The sequence below is a fragment of the Salvelinus namaycush genome, chromosome 28, assembly GCF_016432855.1.
Source record: "Salvelinus namaycush isolate Seneca chromosome 28, SaNama_1.0, whole genome shotgun sequence".
NCBI classification, from domain to species: Eukaryota; Metazoa; Chordata; class Actinopteri; order Salmoniformes; family Salmonidae; genus Salvelinus; species Salvelinus namaycush.
In genome coordinates, this window is record NC_052334.1 from 3,425,084 (window position 1) to 3,444,820 (window position 19,737).

The 19,737-nt window shown below is 45.5% G+C and overlaps 1 protein-coding gene across 1 annotated transcript in view; it reads left to right on the top strand.

Moving 5' to 3' along the window:
• The window catches only part of LOC120022987 (EMILIN-1-like), an 85,331-nt gene that overhangs the window by 64,198 nt on the left and 1,396 nt on the right, over positions 1–19,737 (top strand). Inside the window, exons 2-8 of the mRNA XM_038966938.1 lie at positions 6,496–6,618; positions 11,203–11,414; positions 11,545–13,977; positions 14,883–14,909; positions 15,665–15,790; positions 15,923–15,940; positions 17,622–17,756. Of these exons, the coding sequence (XP_038822866.1) occupies positions 6,496–6,618; positions 11,203–11,414; positions 11,545–13,977; positions 14,883–14,909; positions 15,665–15,790; positions 15,923–15,940; positions 17,622–17,756 (3,074 nt within the window). The remainder of the gene's footprint in view (positions 1–6,495; positions 6,619–11,202; positions 11,415–11,544; positions 13,978–14,882; positions 14,910–15,664; positions 15,791–15,922; positions 15,941–17,621; positions 17,757–19,737) is intronic.

Sequence of the window (19,737 nt, forward strand, 5' to 3'; positions counted from 1 at the left end):
AGATGATACTGGGACACTAGACGACACTGGGACACTAGACGACACTGGGACACTAGACGACACTGGGACACTAGACGACACTGGGACACTAGACGACACTGAGACACTAGACGATACTGAGACACTAGAAGACACTGGGACACTAGAAACACACTGGGACACTAGAAGACACTGGGACACTAGACGACAATGGGACACTAGACGACACTGGGACACTAGAAGACACTGGGACACTAGACGACACTGGGACACTAGACGACACTGGGACACTAGACGACACTGGGACACTAGAAGACACTGGGACACTAGACGACACTGGGACACTAGAAGACACTGGGACACTAGAAGACACTGGGACACTAGAAGACACTGGGACACTAGAAGACACTGGGACACTAGAAGACACTGGGACACTAGACGACACTGAGACACTAGACGATACTGAGACATTAGAAGACACTGGGACACTAGAAGACACTGGGACACTAGATGATACTGGGACACTAGACGACACTGGGACACTAGACGACACTGGGACACTAGACGACACTGGGACACTAGACGACACTGGGACACTAGAAGACACTGGGACACTAGAAGACACTGGGACACTAGATGATACTGGGACACTAGACGACACTGGGACACTAGACGACACTGGGACACTAGACGACACTGGGACACTAGACGACACTGGGACACTAGACGACACTGGGACACTAGACGACACTGGGACACTAGACGACACTGGGACACTAGACGACACTGGGACACTAGAAGACACTGGGACACTAGAAGATACTGGGACACTAGATGACACTGGGACACTAGACGACACTGAGACACTAGACGATACTGAGACACTAGAAGACACTGGGACACTAGAAACACACTGGGACACTAGACAATACTGGGATACTAGAAGACACTGGGACACTAGAAGACACTGGGACACTAGACGACACTGGGACACTAGACGACACTGGGACACTAGACGACACTGGGACACTAGACGACACTGGGACACTAGACGACACTGGGACACTAGAAGACACTGGGACACTAGAAGACACTGGGACACTAGAAGATACTGGGACACTAGACGACACTGGGACACTAGAAGATACTGGGACACTAGACGATACTGGGACAATAGAAGACACTGGGACACTAGACGACACTGGGACACTAGACGACACTGGGACACTAGAAGACACTGGGACACTAGACGATACTGGGACAATAGAAGACACTGGGACACTAGACGACACTGGGACACTAGAAGACACTGGGACACTAGAAGACACTGGGACACTAGAAGACACTGGGACACTAGAAGACACTGGGACAGTGGAGTGTAACAAGCCTCATTTTAAAATTATAAACATTTGGCAATGATGTAATATCCTCCCAAAACCATCCCTCTATCTCTATCTTTCTCTTTTTTTCCCGCTTGTCTTTCTCTGCACCACAGCATGCTCTCACTCAGACCACTAAATGCGTACTGTGTGGCAGAGTGACTCAGTGTCACAACAATCAGTGTTAATCATCTTGTGAAACTCATCTTGTGAAACTGCCCCAGTGGAGGCAGCCATCTTGGCTCTAACAACGACAACCCTTTCTAATGTCAAAACAATAGCGTGATAAACTGTGTCTTACTTTACTGACCGACTTTGGCATCGTGCAGATTCATTAACAGATTCCCAAACACATTCCCAGATTGTGCTTTGTGTCTTTGTGTGAGCAACGACGGGCCATGTCTATTGCTCAGTCCAAAACAACCCCATGTCTATTGCTCAGTCCAAAACAACCCCATGTCTATTGCTCAGTCCAAAACAACCCCATGTCTATTGCTCAGTCCAAAACAACCCCATGTCTGTTGCTCAGTCCTAAACAACCCCATGTCTATTGCTCAGTCCTAAACAACCCCATGTCTGTTGCTCAGTCCTAAACAACCCCGTGTCTCTACTCCTCCTGTGTCTGTAGATCTGATAGAATGGGAAAGATGTAAGCAACATGATGTAGGTTCCACATGGTTTTTCGAAGGACTTAGTCAAGCTTCCACCATATTTCTTACAACTATGACCTTTGTTCAGTTATACTAAGTACTAATCTACTCATCTAAAAAGCATAGGGATTGGTTTTCAGACTGGGGTTAGACCTGTGTGTGGTCTGCTCCGTGTGGTCTGCTCCGTGTGGTCTGCAGTGGCCAGCTATTGTATATCGTCAAGCTCTGATTTCAAACGCCCCTCATTTCCTATCTGTATGACCCAGAACCGCAGAGGCACTATGATCGCTTTGACCCCACCTCGCTTGCAGCCTCAAGGCCAGGGCTGCAGCCTTACATCAGCAATGACCTTTGACCTATTTCCCAGAATTGTGGACTCAAGTCACATGACTTGGACCCCAATCTGATTCCAGTCACACATTTTATGGCTTGAGACTCAACTTGATAGAAAATAGATAACTTGAGACGTGACTTGAACTTGGAGCCTCAAGTCTCGGGACTCGACTTTGACTTGAGACTGATGACTTGAAATTATTTGGACAGGTTTTGTAATGTTTCGTCACTCATTTTGTGTCACAGAGTCCACGCGGATTTCTCTACAGGAAGCCAGAGACTGTAGCCGCAGCATCGCCCTTGTAAAAAAAAAAAATACATAAGATTGTCTAGTGAAACACACACTCGGCACTCTGATTGGACAAGCAAACTGTCAATCAACACAGGTCGGGTGAGCTAGAGAGCAGATTGCTGATTTGCTGTACAGCTATAGGATCGGGTACAACACATATGTCAAATTGTAGGAAGAGAGGATTGCCATAATAAATAAATGTTTGGTAATCAAGAATATTAATTGTTTACTTTGCAAGCTCACCAGAAATGTGGCAAGAATTACTATCATAGCCTACTGGTATTTAACAATTGGAGTGTTTGTTTCTCTTGTTCAAACGTTTGCTGTTGGTTTCACACGTTTAAATGCATGCGGCCCCATGCTGTAAATCTACCTTCTATCTAATACGACAATGATTGACAGCGATTTTCCTCATTCCATCTCCCGTACCGTTTACTGCAACACCTAGACACTTCTGTTTCATGTTTGATAGGCCTACAATACATTTTCATTTAGCCAACTATTTATTACCTCTGAGTGAGCACACTGTTTATAGAACATTCAGTAGACTCATGAGGTAGAAGTTGTGTTTTTTTTTTCATTGAATGTTTTTTTTTTCCCTCCGGGTTATGGTCGGAGTTCCATGTGTCTGTGTCCTATGTCTCGCTCATTTTATGTTGTGCATAATAGGAGCAGTGCAAAGCCTCAGTGGATCATTGAAATAGGCCATGTGGCCTGCGCGCGTCACGCTTTGGAGTCAGAACATTGAATAAGAGAAAATGATTGCATGCTGTTGAAATAGTCTGATTAAGACAAATGTATCAATGTAACAATGGATTTAGAACCAATTTATTGGTTGTAATTGCCAATTGGGTAACTGTATGGTCCCGAGGGCCTACCAGTACGTAGGCCTACCAGTTTGAGCTCCTGTTAGACAGATTCCATTTGGTTTCTCTACGTTTGTCCATTCAGATAGGACCGGTTGAGCCTGATACACAGGCAATTTCTATTGGGCTATTGCCTGTGTATAGTTGGTCAATCTACATGTAGAGATTTTTACTTCACTTGAGAGTCGGCTTGACATGCTCTTAGAATGCACGACTTGGACTCGAGTCTTGGACCCGTTCTACGTGAGACTCAGACCTTGTGACTTGAATAATAGTGACTTGGTCCCACCTCTGCTATTTCCCCACAGCTGCAGACCATACATCTGGCACAGACCGTGGAGTACTGTGCCAGAGCTATGTCACGTTCCTATGACACACACACACACGTGCACACATATGCCTTTTGAGCAAGAATGGAAGCACACATGCAACTAAATAAAAAAATATATCAAAATGTATTTGTCAAGTGCGCCGAATACAACAGGTGTAGACCTTACCGTGAAATGCTTACTTACCCAAGCCCTTAACCCAACAACGCAGTTCAAGAAAGAGTGTTAAGAAAATATTTACTAAATAAACTAGTGACAAATAAAGAAAAACATATCTAAAAGTAACACAAGAAAATGACATAACAATAACGAGGTTATACCGAGTCAATGTGCGGGGGTACAGGTTAGTAGAGGTCATTTGTAAAGTGACTATGCATAGATAATCAAATGTAAATAGTCTGGGTGGCCATTTGATTAATTGTTCAGCAGTCTTATGGCTTGGGGGTAGAAGCTGTTCAGGGGATTTTTGGTCCTAGACTTGGTGGTCCCGTACCGCTTGCCGTGTGGTAGCAGAGAGAACAGTCTATGACTTGGGTGACTGGAATCGTTGACTATTTTTTGGGCCTTCATCTGACACCGGCTAACATATACAGTCGAAGTCAGAAGTTTACATACGCCTTAGCCAAATACATTTAAACTCAGTTTTTCACAATTCCTGACATTTAATCCTAGTAAAAATTCCCTATTTTAGGTCAGTTAGGATCACCACTTTATTTTAAGAATGTGAAATGTCAGAATAATAGTAGAGAGAATGATTTATTTCAGCTTTTATTTCTTTCATCACATTCCCAGTGGGTCAGAAGTTTACATACACTCAATTAGTATTTGGTAGCATTGCCTTTAAGTTTGTTTAACTTGGGTCAAACGTTTCGGGTAGCCTTCCACAAGCTGCCAACAATCATTCGGGTGAATTTTGGCCCATTCCTCCTGACAGAGCTGGTGTAACTGAATCACACACTTTTTCAGTTCTGCCCACACATTTTCTATGGGATTGAGGTCAGGGCTTTGTAATGGCCACTCCAATACCTTGACTTTGTTTTCCTTAAGCCATTTTGCCACAACTTTGGAAGTATGCTTGGGGTCATTGTCCATTTGGAAGACCCATTTGCGACCAAGCTTTAACTTCTTGACTGATGTCTTGAGATGTTGCTTCAATATATCCACATAATATTCCTTCCTCATGATGCAATCTATTTTTTGAAGTGCACCAGTCCCTCCTGCAGCAAAGCACCCCCACAACATGATGCTGCCACCCCCGTGCTTCACGGTTGGGATGGTGTTCTTCGGTTTGCAAGCCTCCCCCTTTTCCCTCCAAACATAATGATGGTCATTATGGCCAAACAGTTTTATTTTTGTTTCATCAGACCAGAGGACATTTCTCCAAAAAGTACGATCTTTGTCCCCATGTGCAGTTGCAAACCGTAGTCTGGCTTTTTTTATGGAGGTTTTGGAGCAGTGGCTTATTCTTGCTGAGCAGTCTTTCAGGTTATGTCGATATAGGACTCGTTTTACTGTGGATATAGATACTTTTGTACCTGTTTCCTCCAGAATCTTCACAAGGTCCTTTGCTGTTGTTCTGGGATTGATTTTCACTTTTCGCACCAAAGTACGTTCATCTCTAGGAGACAGAACGCGTCTCCTTCCTGAGCAGTATGACGGCTGCGTGGTCCCATGGTGTTTATACTTGCGTACTATTGTTTGTACAGATGAACGTGGTACCTTCAGGCGTTTGGAAATTGCTCCCAAGGATGAATCAGACTTGTGGAGGGCTACAATTTTTTTTCTGAGGTCTTGGCTGATTTCTTTTGATTTTCCCATGATGTCAAGCAAAGATGCACTGAGTTTGTAGGTAGGCCTTGAAATACATCCACAGGTACACCTCTAATTGACTCAAATTATGTCAATTAGCCTATCAGAAGCTTCTAAAGCCATGACATTTTCTGGATTTTCCAAGCTGTTTAAAGGCACAGTCAACTTAGTGTATGTAAACTTCTGATCCACTGGAATTGCGATACAGTGAATTATAAGTGAAATAATCTGTCTGTAAACAATTGTTGGAAAAATGACTTGTGTCATGCACAAAGTAGATGTCCTAACCGACTTGCCAAAACTATAGTTTGTTAACAAGACATTTGTGGAGTGGTTGAAAAACGAGTTTTAATGACTCCAACCTAAGTGTATGTTAACTTCCGACTTCAACTGTATATGACTGACCCTCAAACCTCCCTCTCCCTCTCCCTCCCTGTGGAAACTGGTGTGTGTCACGCCCTGACCTTAGAGAGCCTTTTTATGTCTCTATTTGGTTTGGTCAGAGTGTGATTTGGGGTGGGCATTCTATGTTCTTTATTTCTATGATTTGTGATTCTACGTTTTGGCCGGGTATGGTTCTCAATCAGGGACAGCTGTCTATCGTTGTCTCTGATTGGGAATCATACTTAGGCAGCCTATTTTGCCACTTTAGGTTGTGGGATGTTGTTTTTTCTGGTGAGCCTTCAAGACGTTACGTTCGTTGTTCTTTTGTTGTTTTGTTTGGTGTTTGGTTTTAATAAAGAAGCTTGAACACGTACCACGCTGCACCTTGGTCTAATTCCACCTACGACGATCGTTACAGTGTGCGTATGTACAGTATGAATGTATATGACTGACTCTCTCTCTCCCTCGCTGTAGAAACTGGTGTGCGTATGTAGTGAAGAAGACAGTGAGCTGTGTGGTGGAGGATGGAGTGGAGACCTACGTCAAGCCTGACTACCACCCCTGCTCCTGGGGCACGCAGTGTTCCCGAATGGTGACGTGAGTATGCTTCCATCATACACACACACACACACACACACACACACACACACACACACACACACACACACACACACACACACACATATACTCGCACACACACATTTTCACACACACAAACACACATTCATATACCCACGCAAACATCACATACACACGCACACACACATACACATGCACACACACACACATACACACACGCATACACACACACATATACACGCACACACACACACACACACACACACACACACACACACACACACACACACACACACACACACACACACACACACACACACACACACACACACACACACACACACACACACACACACACACACACACACACACACGTATACTCACACACACACACACACACACTCATTTAACTCCAGCTGGTAAAGCTTAAGCCGACACCTTCAAACAACACACACACACACACACACACACACACACACACACACACACACACACACACACACAGAGGGCGCTCAATTCCAGTCATCACAACCAGAACAACACACTGCTGACATACCCCTCCTACTATTTTTCCATTCTCACTCCTCATTGGGAGAGAAAGTAACCTAGTTTGTCATGCTGCTTATGGAACGAACTGAACGGGGAGACAGACGTGTGAGAGAGCGAGACAGACAGAGGGAGAGAAATAGAAAGACAGACAGAGAGAGAGAGGGGGAGATATAGAGAGAGGACCTAGAATTTAGAACACTATCCAACCAAAAGCACAGAGACCCCAAAAATGGTGAATTATGCCTTCATTACTGTGTGACTTTAAAACTCAGAACCAAAAAAGCACAGTACAACAGCAAGCAGCTGACACTAATTGATGAGTCCATAAACACAAACAACTTCTGGCAAAATTGGACATAACTCTAAAAAATCGAAACAAGAGGAATTCGCGATATAAAATGGTGACATATGGACAACCCATTTTAAAACACTCTACAACCCCGTTCAAATTGACACAAATGCAGAGCAATGACAAATTCATGAGAAGTTGAATGGATTCGAAAAAGCTATAAAGGACAATCAAAATCCATTGGACTCCCCATTTACTGACCAGGAGCTCTATAAGAAACTTCAGGCCCTCAAATTTAAAAAGGCATGCGGACCTGATGGCATCCTAAATGAGATGCTGAAATTTACTAACTCCAAATTTAAATTGGCTATATGAACTGTTTAATTTGAACCTGAGTGTAGGTTATTTCCCTGACATCTGGAATCAAGGACTCCAATCTTTAAGAACGGAGACAAATTTGACCCTAACAATTACAGAGGCATTTGTGTGAACAGTAACCTGGGGAAGATTTTCTGTAGTATTATAAATGTAAGATTTCAAAACTTCCTTAATAAGCTCAATGTCTTGAGTAAAAGCCAAATTAGATTTATACCAAAACATCGCACAACTGATCATATTTACACCCTGCAGACCCTGATAGATAAACATGTCCACCAAAATAACACCAAAATATACGCTTGCTTTATCGACTTCCAAAAAGCATTTGATTCTATTTGGCATACAAGACTGTTCTACAAAGTTATTGAAAGTGGTGTAGGGGGTAAAACATATGACATAATTAAATGAATGTTCAGTTGAAGTCGGAAGTTTACATACACTTAGGTTGGAGTTGTTAAAACTCGTTTTTCAACCACTCCACAAATGTCTTGTTTACAAACTGTAGTTTTGGCAAGTCGGTTAGGGCATCTACTTTGTGGATGACACAAGTCATTTTTCCAACAATTGTCTACAGACAGATTATTTCATTTATAATTCACTGTATCACAATTCCAGTGGGTCAGAAGTTTACATACACTAAGTTGACTGTGCCTTTAAACAGCTGGGAAAAATCCAGAAAATTATGTCATGGCTTTAGAAGCTTCTGTCTCTCTCTCTGTCGCTCTCTGTCTCTTGCTCATCTCTCTCCCGCACTTTCTCTCTCTCTCTCTCTCTCTCTCTCTCTCTCTCTCTCTCTCTCTCTCTCTCTCTCTCTCTCTCTGTCTCTCTCTCTCTGTCTCTCTCTCTTTCTTTCTCTCTCTTTCTCTCTCTCTCTCCCTCTATCTCTCTCCCTCTAACTCCCGCTCTCTCTCTCCCTCTCTTTCTCTCTCTCTCTCTCTCTCTCTCTCTCTCTCTCTCTCTCTCTCTCTCTCTCTCTCTCTCTCTCTCTCTCTCTCTCTCTTTCTATGTCTCTCTCTCTCTCTGTGTCTCTCTCTCTCTCTCTCTTTCTCTCTCTCTCTGTGTATCTCTCTCTGTGCATCTCTCTCTCTCTCTGTCTCTCTCTCTATCTTTCTCTCTTCGTGTCTCTCTCTCTCTCTCTCTCTCTTTCTTTCTGTCTTTCTGCCTCTCTCTCTCTTGCGCTGTCTCTCTCTCTGTCTGAGTGTGTGTGGAGCGTGTGTTTGTTTGTCTGTTCTAATTGTTTGACAATCAGGATCTCATTTTGAGGTTTGGCTTCCACGCTCCATTGCAGCACACAGTACATGTGCTACAGCCTGAGGACTTCAGGCTGTAGAGAGAGAGACAGACGTGACAAATATTCCTGTGAAATCAGGACCTTTCTGACTAATCTGAAACCCATACTCTCTCTCTCTCTCTCTCTCTCTCTCTCTCTCTCTCTCTCTCTCTCTCTCTCTCTCTCTCTCTCTCTCTCTCTCTCTCTCTCTCTCTCTCTCTCTCTCTCTCTCTCTCTCTCTCTCTCTCTCTACTTCAAGCTGGGACGCAGATGGCTGTGTATGAGCCTGAAGAATACAGTACATACACAGGAAATAAAACAATACATGCCTGTTCATGTGCAGGGGGATTCATTGTGAAACATTTCTTCTAATTTAAAAGGGTTTCTTCTGAATGCAGTCCAAGCTAAGTTTGGCGTCTGTCTGTTTGTTTGTTTGTCTGTTCTAATTGTTTGACAATCCGGATCTCATTTTGAGGTTTGGCTTCCACACTCCATTGCAGCACACAGTACATTTGCTACAGCCTGAGGTCGATGAGGTTAATGTAAATACTGGGCAACTTGACTTGTGTATTGCCTATGTTGGAACAGTAATTCAATATGTTTAGACAGTTATCACAGATTTGCGCAATGAAGTGCAGTGCTCCTTTAGATGACATGATTGGGTAAAAGGAGATTGCGATGCATGCCTACCATGCCTAAGTCTTTCACAGTAGAAAGGGACAGTAAGGACACAAGGCGAGACCCAGATGCAGACATGGGAGGCAGATGGTTTGAGTCTTGGTATTTATTAAACAATCCCAAAAGGGGTAGGCAAGAGAATGTTCATGGACAGGCAAAAGGTCAAAACCAGTTCAGAGTCCAGGAGGTACAGAGTGGCAGACAGACTCGTGGTCAAAGCAGGCAGAATGGTCAGGCAGGCGGGTACGGAGTCCAGAAAACAGGCAAGGGTCAAAACCGGGAGGACTAGAAAAAGAGAAAAGAAGCAGGAGAACGGGAAAAACGCTGGCTGACATGAAAAACATGCAAGACGAACTGGCACAGAGAGACAGGAAACACAGGGATAAATACACTGGGGAAAATAAGCGACACCTGGAGGGGGTGGAGACAATCACAAGGACAGGTGAAACAGATCAGGGTGTGACAGTGACAGATGTTTCTGATACTCTGTTATACACTAGAGCGGAGAAGGAGCTGGTGGATTAATTGCAAACATGTTGAGGTCTGAATATTTTCCCCAGTAAATGATTTAAATAACGTTGGTATTCAGTGAGGATTAGAGTTACATCAAACTGCCCGTCAGGGCAGAAACCAGCCTCCGATGTTCACGCTTTGTGTTCATGCCTCCGAGCCTGGGAACGATGTGAAAATCTCAAAGGAAATGCAAATGTAATTAGGGAGAAAATGCTTGTTTTCTTGGCTTTGTGGCCTGTAGTGCGTTTTGGATTGAGACACATAAACATTCTCCATAAAGGTCTTTGGCTGAGAGTGCCGTTTCAAGAGTTCAGGCCAACAGAATAGCCAACAGGCCCGTTGAAACTCAGTGGTAGGAACTGAGAGTGCAGTTTCAAGAGTTCAGGCCAACAGAATAGCCAACAGGCCCGTTGAAACTCAGTGGTAGGAACTCCAGTTCAACTTGGAAATATCAGATTTTAAATAAACAAAATGTGTGAAGTGGTATAAAAAAAAGCATGTTAAAATTAGGATGAAGGTTGAATTCTGCCAACGGCTAGTGGTGTTATAGATTACATTTACGTAATTTAGCAGACACTCTTATCCAGAGCTACTTACCGTAGTGAGTATATACATTTTGGTACTGGTCCCTCGTGGGAGTCAAACCCACATCCCTGGCGTTGCTCTATCGACTGAGCCACACGGGACTATTACAAACATTTTTACAAAAATGTGGTCAACGTGTCAGGGGCCAAAGGCAGACGTACAATAAGTTGACAATTACCACCCGTGACCAATTATAATTGCGTCGTGTCAATAACATTTACATTTAGTTAACGCTCTTAATCCACTGCGACCAACAATAAGTGTCTTCAACTAAGATAGGTGAGACAACCTCATTGTAAATCACTTCACCATTGTTGTCGTTGTCTCTGACTCTCAACAGGTATCGAACGTATATGAAGCCGCGGTACAAGGTGGCCTACAAGATGGTGACGGACATGGAGTGGAAGTGTTGCCATGGTTACACCGGAGATGACTGTAGCGAAGGGCCGAGCGGAAGGTCGGGGACCCAGATCGCTACAGCCAGACCCAAACCGTCCCGACCGGGACAGACCGGAACCGACACAGGTCACAGAGGACAGAGTGGAGGAGACGGTGGGTGGATGTTTATGCTCCTGCTCTCCCTCTTCCTCTTCCTCCTCTTCAGTCCTTGTCTTCTCCATGTTTCATGGGAGCTATCATCCTCTTATAATATAAGTATAATAATATTCTGTTTGTGTTCCAGGGCGAGGCGACAGCGACAAGACGCGGCAGCTGGAGGACAAGATCCAGAGCCTAACCAAGGACCTCCAGGACCTGCAGTCCACCCTGAGGGGCATGAACGAACGCTTCCAGGAGGAGATGCGCAAACCGGGCTTCAGTGGGGGTGGCACCAAGGCCCCAGCGGATGCGGCCCAGCCGGAGATTAAGGACACCATCCACAGCATCCAGACCAAACTAGACCAGCTGGACAACCGGACACAGGCTCACGACAAGACCTTGGTCAGCATCAACAACCACCTGGTCAACGGGAATGGCGGCGGTGGGAATGATCTTGGCGGTGGCACTGGCGACTCCTCTGGAGGCACCGGTGGGATTAGCGGCGGGAAGCTCAACACGCTGAAAGAGGAGATCCTGAGGGAGCTGGAGAGAAGGGTGTCTCTGTCCTGCTCCTCCTGCCAGTCGGGGGTGGAGGACCTGCGGAGACAGCAGCAGGAGGACAGGGAGCGGATCCGTGCGCTGGAGAAGCAGCTGAATGCCGTGGATGGACGATATCGCCAGAGCTTGGACGGCCTGCGCCGTGAGGTGACACGCTCCCAGGGCTGCTGCGACTCTGTCACCGACCTCAAGTACAGGGTCACAGATGCTGAAAGAAAGATAAGCTCCATATCAGAAAACTACGATGTCATCCAGAACCGCCTGGATAAGGAGCTGGGCAGTGGCGGTGGTAGTAATGGAGGTGGAGGTTTCCCAGAAGGTGGAGGTGGCTTTGGCCCTGGAGGTGGTGGCTTTGGCCCTGGAGGTGGCGGCGGGTTACCCAGGGTGATAGAGGACAGGCTGGACGGTCGTCTAAGGGACATTGAGAGGTGGGTGAACAGCACAATGCAGCACACAGAGGAGACAGAGAAAGACCTGAAGGACTACTTCAACCGTGAGCTGGGCGACCTCCGGACCGTGTTCCTGGACCGTTTCGACGACCAGGGATACCGCATCGGCGACATAGAGCTAGACGTGGGCATTGTAAAGGACCTCGTGTCGGACCACGACAAGAAGCTGATCCGCCTGGAGAACTCCACGGCGCTACTAGACAAGAGTCTGACTGACTGTGGCTGTGGAGGAACAGGAGGAGGAGCTGGAGGAGGAGGAGTTGGAGGAGGTGGAAGAGAAGATGGAGGAGGAAGTAGAGGAACCGGAGGAACAGGGGGAATGGGAGGGAGAGGAGCTGAAGGTGGAGCAGGGGAAGGAGGAAGGGGAGATACAGGAGGAACAGGAACTGAAGGAAGGAGAGATGGAGGAACAGGGGGAACCGGAGAAGGATGGGGAGGAGCTGGAGGGGACGGAGGAAACGATTATGATGGAGACTCTGTGAAGTCTATCACCTGGAGGGTGGTGGCCAATGAGGACGAGATCCGACGCTTTGACACGCGGATCAAGGACCTGTCCGTCTCGGGCGACTCCCTCATGGACAAGGTGCTGGACCTCAGCCACGACATCCGCAAGATCAAAGCCTTGACCGGAGACAACGGCGAGCACTTCAACCGCATCGTCACAGAAGTTGAGACGCTTGGGCGCGGCATGGATGACTGCGACGTCTGTGGAAGAGTGGAAGACGAGTTCAAAAAGCTGAAGAACCACACCCTGAACCGCTGGGAGAAGGACATCAACGCCATCCGGAACCGGGTAGATTCAGACCAAAGCTTTTGCTCCCAGGTGTGCTCCACCCTACAGGAAGAGGTGGGGAAACTCCGGGAGGAGGTGGGGAAGTGTAGCGACCAGTGTAAGATCCACATGGAGACCCCAACAACAGGAGGTGGCACTGGAGGACGAGGCCTGGATGAACCTGAGAAGCCCCTGGACGGCCACAGTGTGATCGGAGGCACGTCCAACAACGGCCACCTCAAGTCCCTGCAGGGCGAGCTGTCCGAGGTCATCCTGACCTTTAGCTCCATCAACGACACGCTGAGGGGCCTAGAGCACACAGTGCAGAAACACGGCAGTGTCATCACGGATCTGGGCAACACCAAGGACAAGATCATCTCTGAGCTGGACAAGATACAGCAGGAGGTGACTGAGCACATCGAGCAGAGCCGCGACCGCCTTGACGGGGTGGATCGCGACGTGCGACGCTTCGAGAGCACCCTAGTGGTGGAGGTGGGCGACTGCAAGCGATCTGGCGACGGCCTGGAGAAGAGGCTGTCCAAGATGGAGGGCGTGTGCGGACGGCTGGACGGCGTCTCCGACTCGCTCCAGAGGATCAAGGAGGGGCTGAACAAGCACATGTCGGGCCTGTGGAACTGTGTGAACGGTCTGAACGCCACGGTCATCTCCCATGGAGGGATCATTGAGAGCATCCAGACCACTCAGCTGGACGGGATCCACGGGAAGATCAAGAACCTCAACTCGTCCGTCAGTCACATCCTCACGGAGTTCGAGAATCTTTCGGAACAGGACCTGACCGGTGAGTGTGTTGACTTGACACTGTATTCTTTCAGAGAGATTATGGTCTAGACCGGGGCTCTCCAACCCTGTTCCTGGAGAGATACCCTCCTGTAGGTTTAAACCAGGGCTCTCCAACCCTGTTCCTGGAGAGATACCCTCCTGTAGGTTTAAACCAGGGCTCTCCAACCCTGTTCCTGGAGAGATACCCTCCTGTAGGTTTAAACCAGGGCTCTCCAACCCTGTTCCTGGAGAGATACCCTCCTCTAGGTTTAAACCAGGGCTCTCCAACCCTGTTCCTGGAGAGCTACCCTCCTGTAGGTTTAAAACAGGGCTCTCCAACCCTGTTCTTGGAGAGCTACCCTCCTGTAGGTTTACACTCCAACCCCAGGTGGAACTAACCTGGTTCAGCTTATCAACCAGCTAGTTATTAGAATCAACCCAGTGGGCACAGACGTCAGTTCAACATCTGGTTTTGATTTACATTTGGTTGAGTTGTCATTTAACAGGAATTCAGTGTTAAATCAAATAAAACAATTCACGATGTCATTGGATTTAGATAAAAATGTTGGTGAAAAACATTAAATGCCCTTGGGTTGATAACTTTTTTTATCCAATCAGTTTTCCACATTGATTTTCTTGTTTGAAATTACATGACAACAACATTGATTCAACCAGTTGATTCAACCAGGGCACTTGATTAGGGTTGGAGTGAAAACCTAGCTCTCCAGGAACAGGGTTGGAGAGCCCTGATCTAGATCAGTAACTACAGAAATTAACTAATGCACAGTTTGAAAATATAGAGCATGTTCATTTAGAGAGGATTTACATTGACACAGAGTATTTTCTGAGTTCATGTTGACAATTATATATTTGTATTTTTGATTAAACTTATCCTCTCTCTCTCTCACATGTTCTGCTTTGTAGGTGTGCAGTTGGTTAGAGGTTTGAATGGTACAAAACTTTTGGTAAAACTGAACTAAAACCATAATGTGTCTTAAACGCTAGACTAACCTTGTCCTGACTATACTTGACCAGTCTACGAGACAGCACATCCAGTGGGTATAAGGACACAATGAACACTGGTTTAAAGTCTCAAGTAACACATGTGCACCCAAGTGTCAACATACAGAACGGTGTTAGCTACAATAAACACAAAGGCCCATCGAACAACACCTAGAAACAGACTGATGATTACTAAAACATTCATAATCCACTAATTAAAACTAACAGTGTGTCTATTTGTGTAATATGTGAGTCTCACGTTAAATGGTGGCCTGCTATTAGTGTGTCTGTCTGTCATGCAGTCTTTCATAACACTCCTCGAGGCTTCTCGGGTTACACACGTCTCAGTGTTCAAATAATCTGATGCTTCTGTGTCTGGAGGGAACAATGTATTATAATTTCGTAATACCTCATTCAGTGACATATCTGAATGAGAACTCCTCCACTGTATCGTTACAGTGGTTTTGTCTGGAATGGTTTCTATGTTCCTTAACAGGCCGTCTTTGGGTCAACTTTGATTATTTCAGTTAAATATAATATCAATTATTAAAGTTACTTCAATTATTAAATGCCTTAAATAACTTAAATAAATACGTAATATTTAAATTGTAACGTGTATTGATTATTCAACTATTGAAATGTTAATTTAAAAAAAAGGAATATGATGTTATTAAAATTGTTGTCATTGCCTCCCACCACCCTAGGCCTGCCAGGTCCTCCAGGTCCCTCTGGGGAGAGAGGGTTCCAAGGGCTGCCTGGCGCTGAGGGGCCCCAAGGCAGGGACGGACCCCCGGGCAGGCAGGGAGAGAATGGGCCCAGAGGATCACCAGGTTAACAGGAACCATACAAGCCCTTTATAAATCAGTCTTTATGCCTCAGGATGTGTTTTTTATATGTTGATGTTTGACTGAATGGTTTGAGTCAGTCTAACTCGTCTCGTCCTCTCTTTTTTTTCACTGCAGGCCTCAAAGGTGAACAAGGTATGTTCATGTTTCATTATTTGCATTTGAGTCCGACATGTTAGCAATATGCTAATGCACTCAACAGTGCTGTGTGCCACATGTCATTACATAACATGAGTATTGCTGAGGGTCATTAAAAGTCAGGGTGAATGGAGTTCTGTGTGAGTGTGTATGGAGATCACTGTATAGGTAAGAGGTAAGCATTGGGCCAATGAGAACATTAATCCTCAGAGGCAGCCAGGAAATGTGCACATAGTGCTTCCTGGGTCAGCTTGAGGGTTACATATGGGGATTGTGAGATACATAGTGTGACTATAAGTGTGTGTGTGCATGTGTCTGTGTGTCTATCTGTGTGTGGTGTGCATGGATGTGTGTGTCCCTTTTTGTGTCTGTGTGTGTGTTTTCATGTGAAGCTAGAGTTGATCCCTTTTTGTTTTACATAACTGCTCTGTAACATTCCCATCATGAAGGCAACTGCATCTGAAATATACTCAACAACAATGCTGTATAAACACAACATGTGAAGTGTTGGTCCCATGTTTCATGAGATGAAATAAAAGATCCCCGACATTTTCCATACGCACAAAACGTATTTCTCTCAAATTTTGTCAACAAATTTGATTACATCCATGTTAGTGAGCATTTCTCCTGTGCCAAGATAATCCAACCACCTGACATATGTGGCATATCAAGAAGCTGATTAAACAGCATGATCATTACACAGGTGCACCTTGTGCTGGGGATAACGATGGCCACTGGCATTCACAGATGAATCCCGGTTTCAACTGTACCGGGCAGATGGCAGACAGCGTGTATGGAGTTGTGTAGGCGAGAGGCTTGCTAATGTCAACTTTGTGAGCAGAGTGGCGGTGGGGTTATGGTATGGGCAGGCATAAGCTACAGATAACGAACACTACTGCATTTTATTGATGGCAATTTGAATGCACAGAGATACCGTGACGATATCCTGATGCCCATTGTCATGTCATTCATCTGCCGCCATCACCTCATGTTTCAGCTTAGTATATGTCCGCATGTCGCAAGGATCTGTACACAATTCCTGGAAGCAGAATATGTCCCAGTTCTTCCATGACCTGCATACTCACCAGACATGTCACCCATTGAGCATGTTTGGGATGCTCTGGATCGATGTGTACGACATCGTGTTCCAGTTCTCTCAAATATCCAGCATCTTCGCAAAGCTATTAAAGAGGAGTTTGAAAACATTCCACGGGCCACAATCAACAGCTTGATCAACTCGATGCGAAAGAGATGTGTCACGCTGCATGAGGCAAATGGTGGTCACACCAGATACTGACTAGTTTTCTGATCCACTGCTTTTTAAGGTATCTTGTCACCAACAGATGCATATCTGTATTCCCAGTCATGTGAAATCCATAGATTAGGGCCTAATGAATTTATATTAATTGACTGATTTCCTTAGAGGAACTGTAACTCCATGAAATCTTCGAAATTGTTGCATATTACGTTCATATTTTTATTCGGTGTAGATTAGAGGGCTGTAACCGTCTTGAACAAAAGACTCTCTCTTGCTATGTTCCTTACACGTTGTTTACTTTGCCATGTTGTCTGTATTGAACCAGGAAAATGGATCTCCTCATGTCAGAACAATGAAATATCATATATAGTTGATAATAACCATGCTCTCTCTGAGATGTTGTTGTAATTTTGCCCTCAGGTATGCCAGGTGCCGATGCCAACGTGCCCAAGCTGTCCTTTTCTGCCGCTCTCACCTACCCCATGCTTAGTGCTGGCACCATCGTCTTCGATAAGATCTTTGTCAATGAGGGAGAGTTCTATGACCCGCGGACTGGTACTGAATAGATAGGACTTGTTTTGTTTTCGGGTTGAATAAGTATGCACGAACATGATCAGTGCATACTACTGATACCAACGTGTACTGGGAAGAGACACACACACAGGCACAGACACACGCATACACACACACACATGATAACATATGCACTATCCACACACATACACATGGATTTTGTGTTGTAGATATGTGGTAGTAGAGTAGTGGCCTGAGGGCACACACTTAATGTGTTGTGAAATCTGTTGTGTAATGTAATGTTTTTAGTTGTACATAACTGCCTTAATTTTGCTGGACCCCAGGAAGAGTAGCTGCTGCCTTGGCAGGAACTAATGGGAATGCATAATAAACCCCAGGAAGAGTAGCTGCTGCCTTGGCAGGAACTAATAGGAATGCATAATAAACACCAGGAAGAGTAGCTGCTGCCTTGGCAGGAACTAATGGGAATGCATAATAAACCCCAGGAAGAGTAGCTGCTGCCTTGGCAGGAACTAATGGGAATGCATAATAAACCCCAGGAAGAGTAGCTGCTGCCTTGGCAGGAACTAATAGGAATGCATAATAAACCCCAGGAAGAGTAGCTGCTGCCTTGGCAGGAACTAATAGGAATGCATAATAAACCCCAGGAAGAGTAGCTGCTGCCTTGGCAGGAACTAATGGGAATGCATAATAAACCCCAGGAAGAGTAGCTGCTGCCTTGGCAGGAACTAATAGGAATGCATAATAAACCCCAGGAAGAGTAGCTGCTGCCTTGGCAGGAACTAATAGGAATGCATAATAAACCCCAGGAAGAGTAGTTGCTGCCTTGGCAGGAACTAATAGGAATGCATAATAAACCCCAGGAAGAGTAGCTGCTGCCTTGGCAGGAACTAATGGGGATCCATAATAAACCCCAGGAAGAGTAGCTGCTGCCTTGGCAGGAACTAATGGGAATGCATAATAAACCCCAGGAAGAGTAGCTGCTGCCTTGGCAGGAACTAATAGGAATGCATAATAAACCCCAGGAAGAGTAGCTGCTGCCTTGGCAGGAACTAATAGGAATGCATAATAAACCCCAGGAAGAGTAGTTGCTGCCTTGGCAGGAACTAATAGGAATGCATAATAAACCCCAGGAAGAGTAGCTGCTGCCTTGGCAGGAACTAATGGGAATGCATAATAAACACCAGGAAGAGTAGCTGCTGTCTTGGCAGGAACTAATAGGAATGCATTATAAACCCCAGGAAGAGTAGCTGCTGCCTTGGCAGGAACTAATAGGAATGCATAATAAACACAAGGAAGAGTAGCTGCTGCCTTGGCAGGAACTAATGGGACTGCATAATAAACCCCAGGAAGAGTAGCTGCTGCCTTGGCAGGAACTAATAGGAATGCATAATAAACACCAGGAAGAGTAGCTGCTGCCTTGGCAGGAACTAATGGGAATGCATAATAAACACCAGGAAGAGTAGCTGCTGCCTTGGCAGGAACTAATAGGAATGCATAATAAACCCCAGGAAGAGTAGCTGCTGCCTTGGCAGGAACTAATGGGAATGCATAATAAACACCAGGAAGAGTAGCTGCTGCCTTGGCAGGAACTAATAGGAATGCATTATAAACCCCAGGAAGAGTAGCTGCTGCCTTGGCAGGAACTAATAGGAATGCATAATAAACCCCAGGAAGAGTAGCTGCTGCCTTGGCAGGAACTAATAGGAATGCATAATAAACACCAGGAAGAGTAGCTGCTGCTTTGGCAAGAACTAATGGCGATCCATAATAAACCCCAGGAAAAGTAGCTGCTGCCTTGGCAGGAACTAATAGGAATGCATAATAAACCCCAGGAAGAGTAGCTGTTGCCTTGGCAGGAACTAATAGGAATGCATTATAAACCCGAAGATGAGTAGCTGCTGCTTTGGCAGGAACTAATAGGAATGCGTTATAAACCCCAGGAAAAGTAGCTGCTGCATTGGCAGGAACTAATGGCGATCCATAATAAACCCCAGGAAAA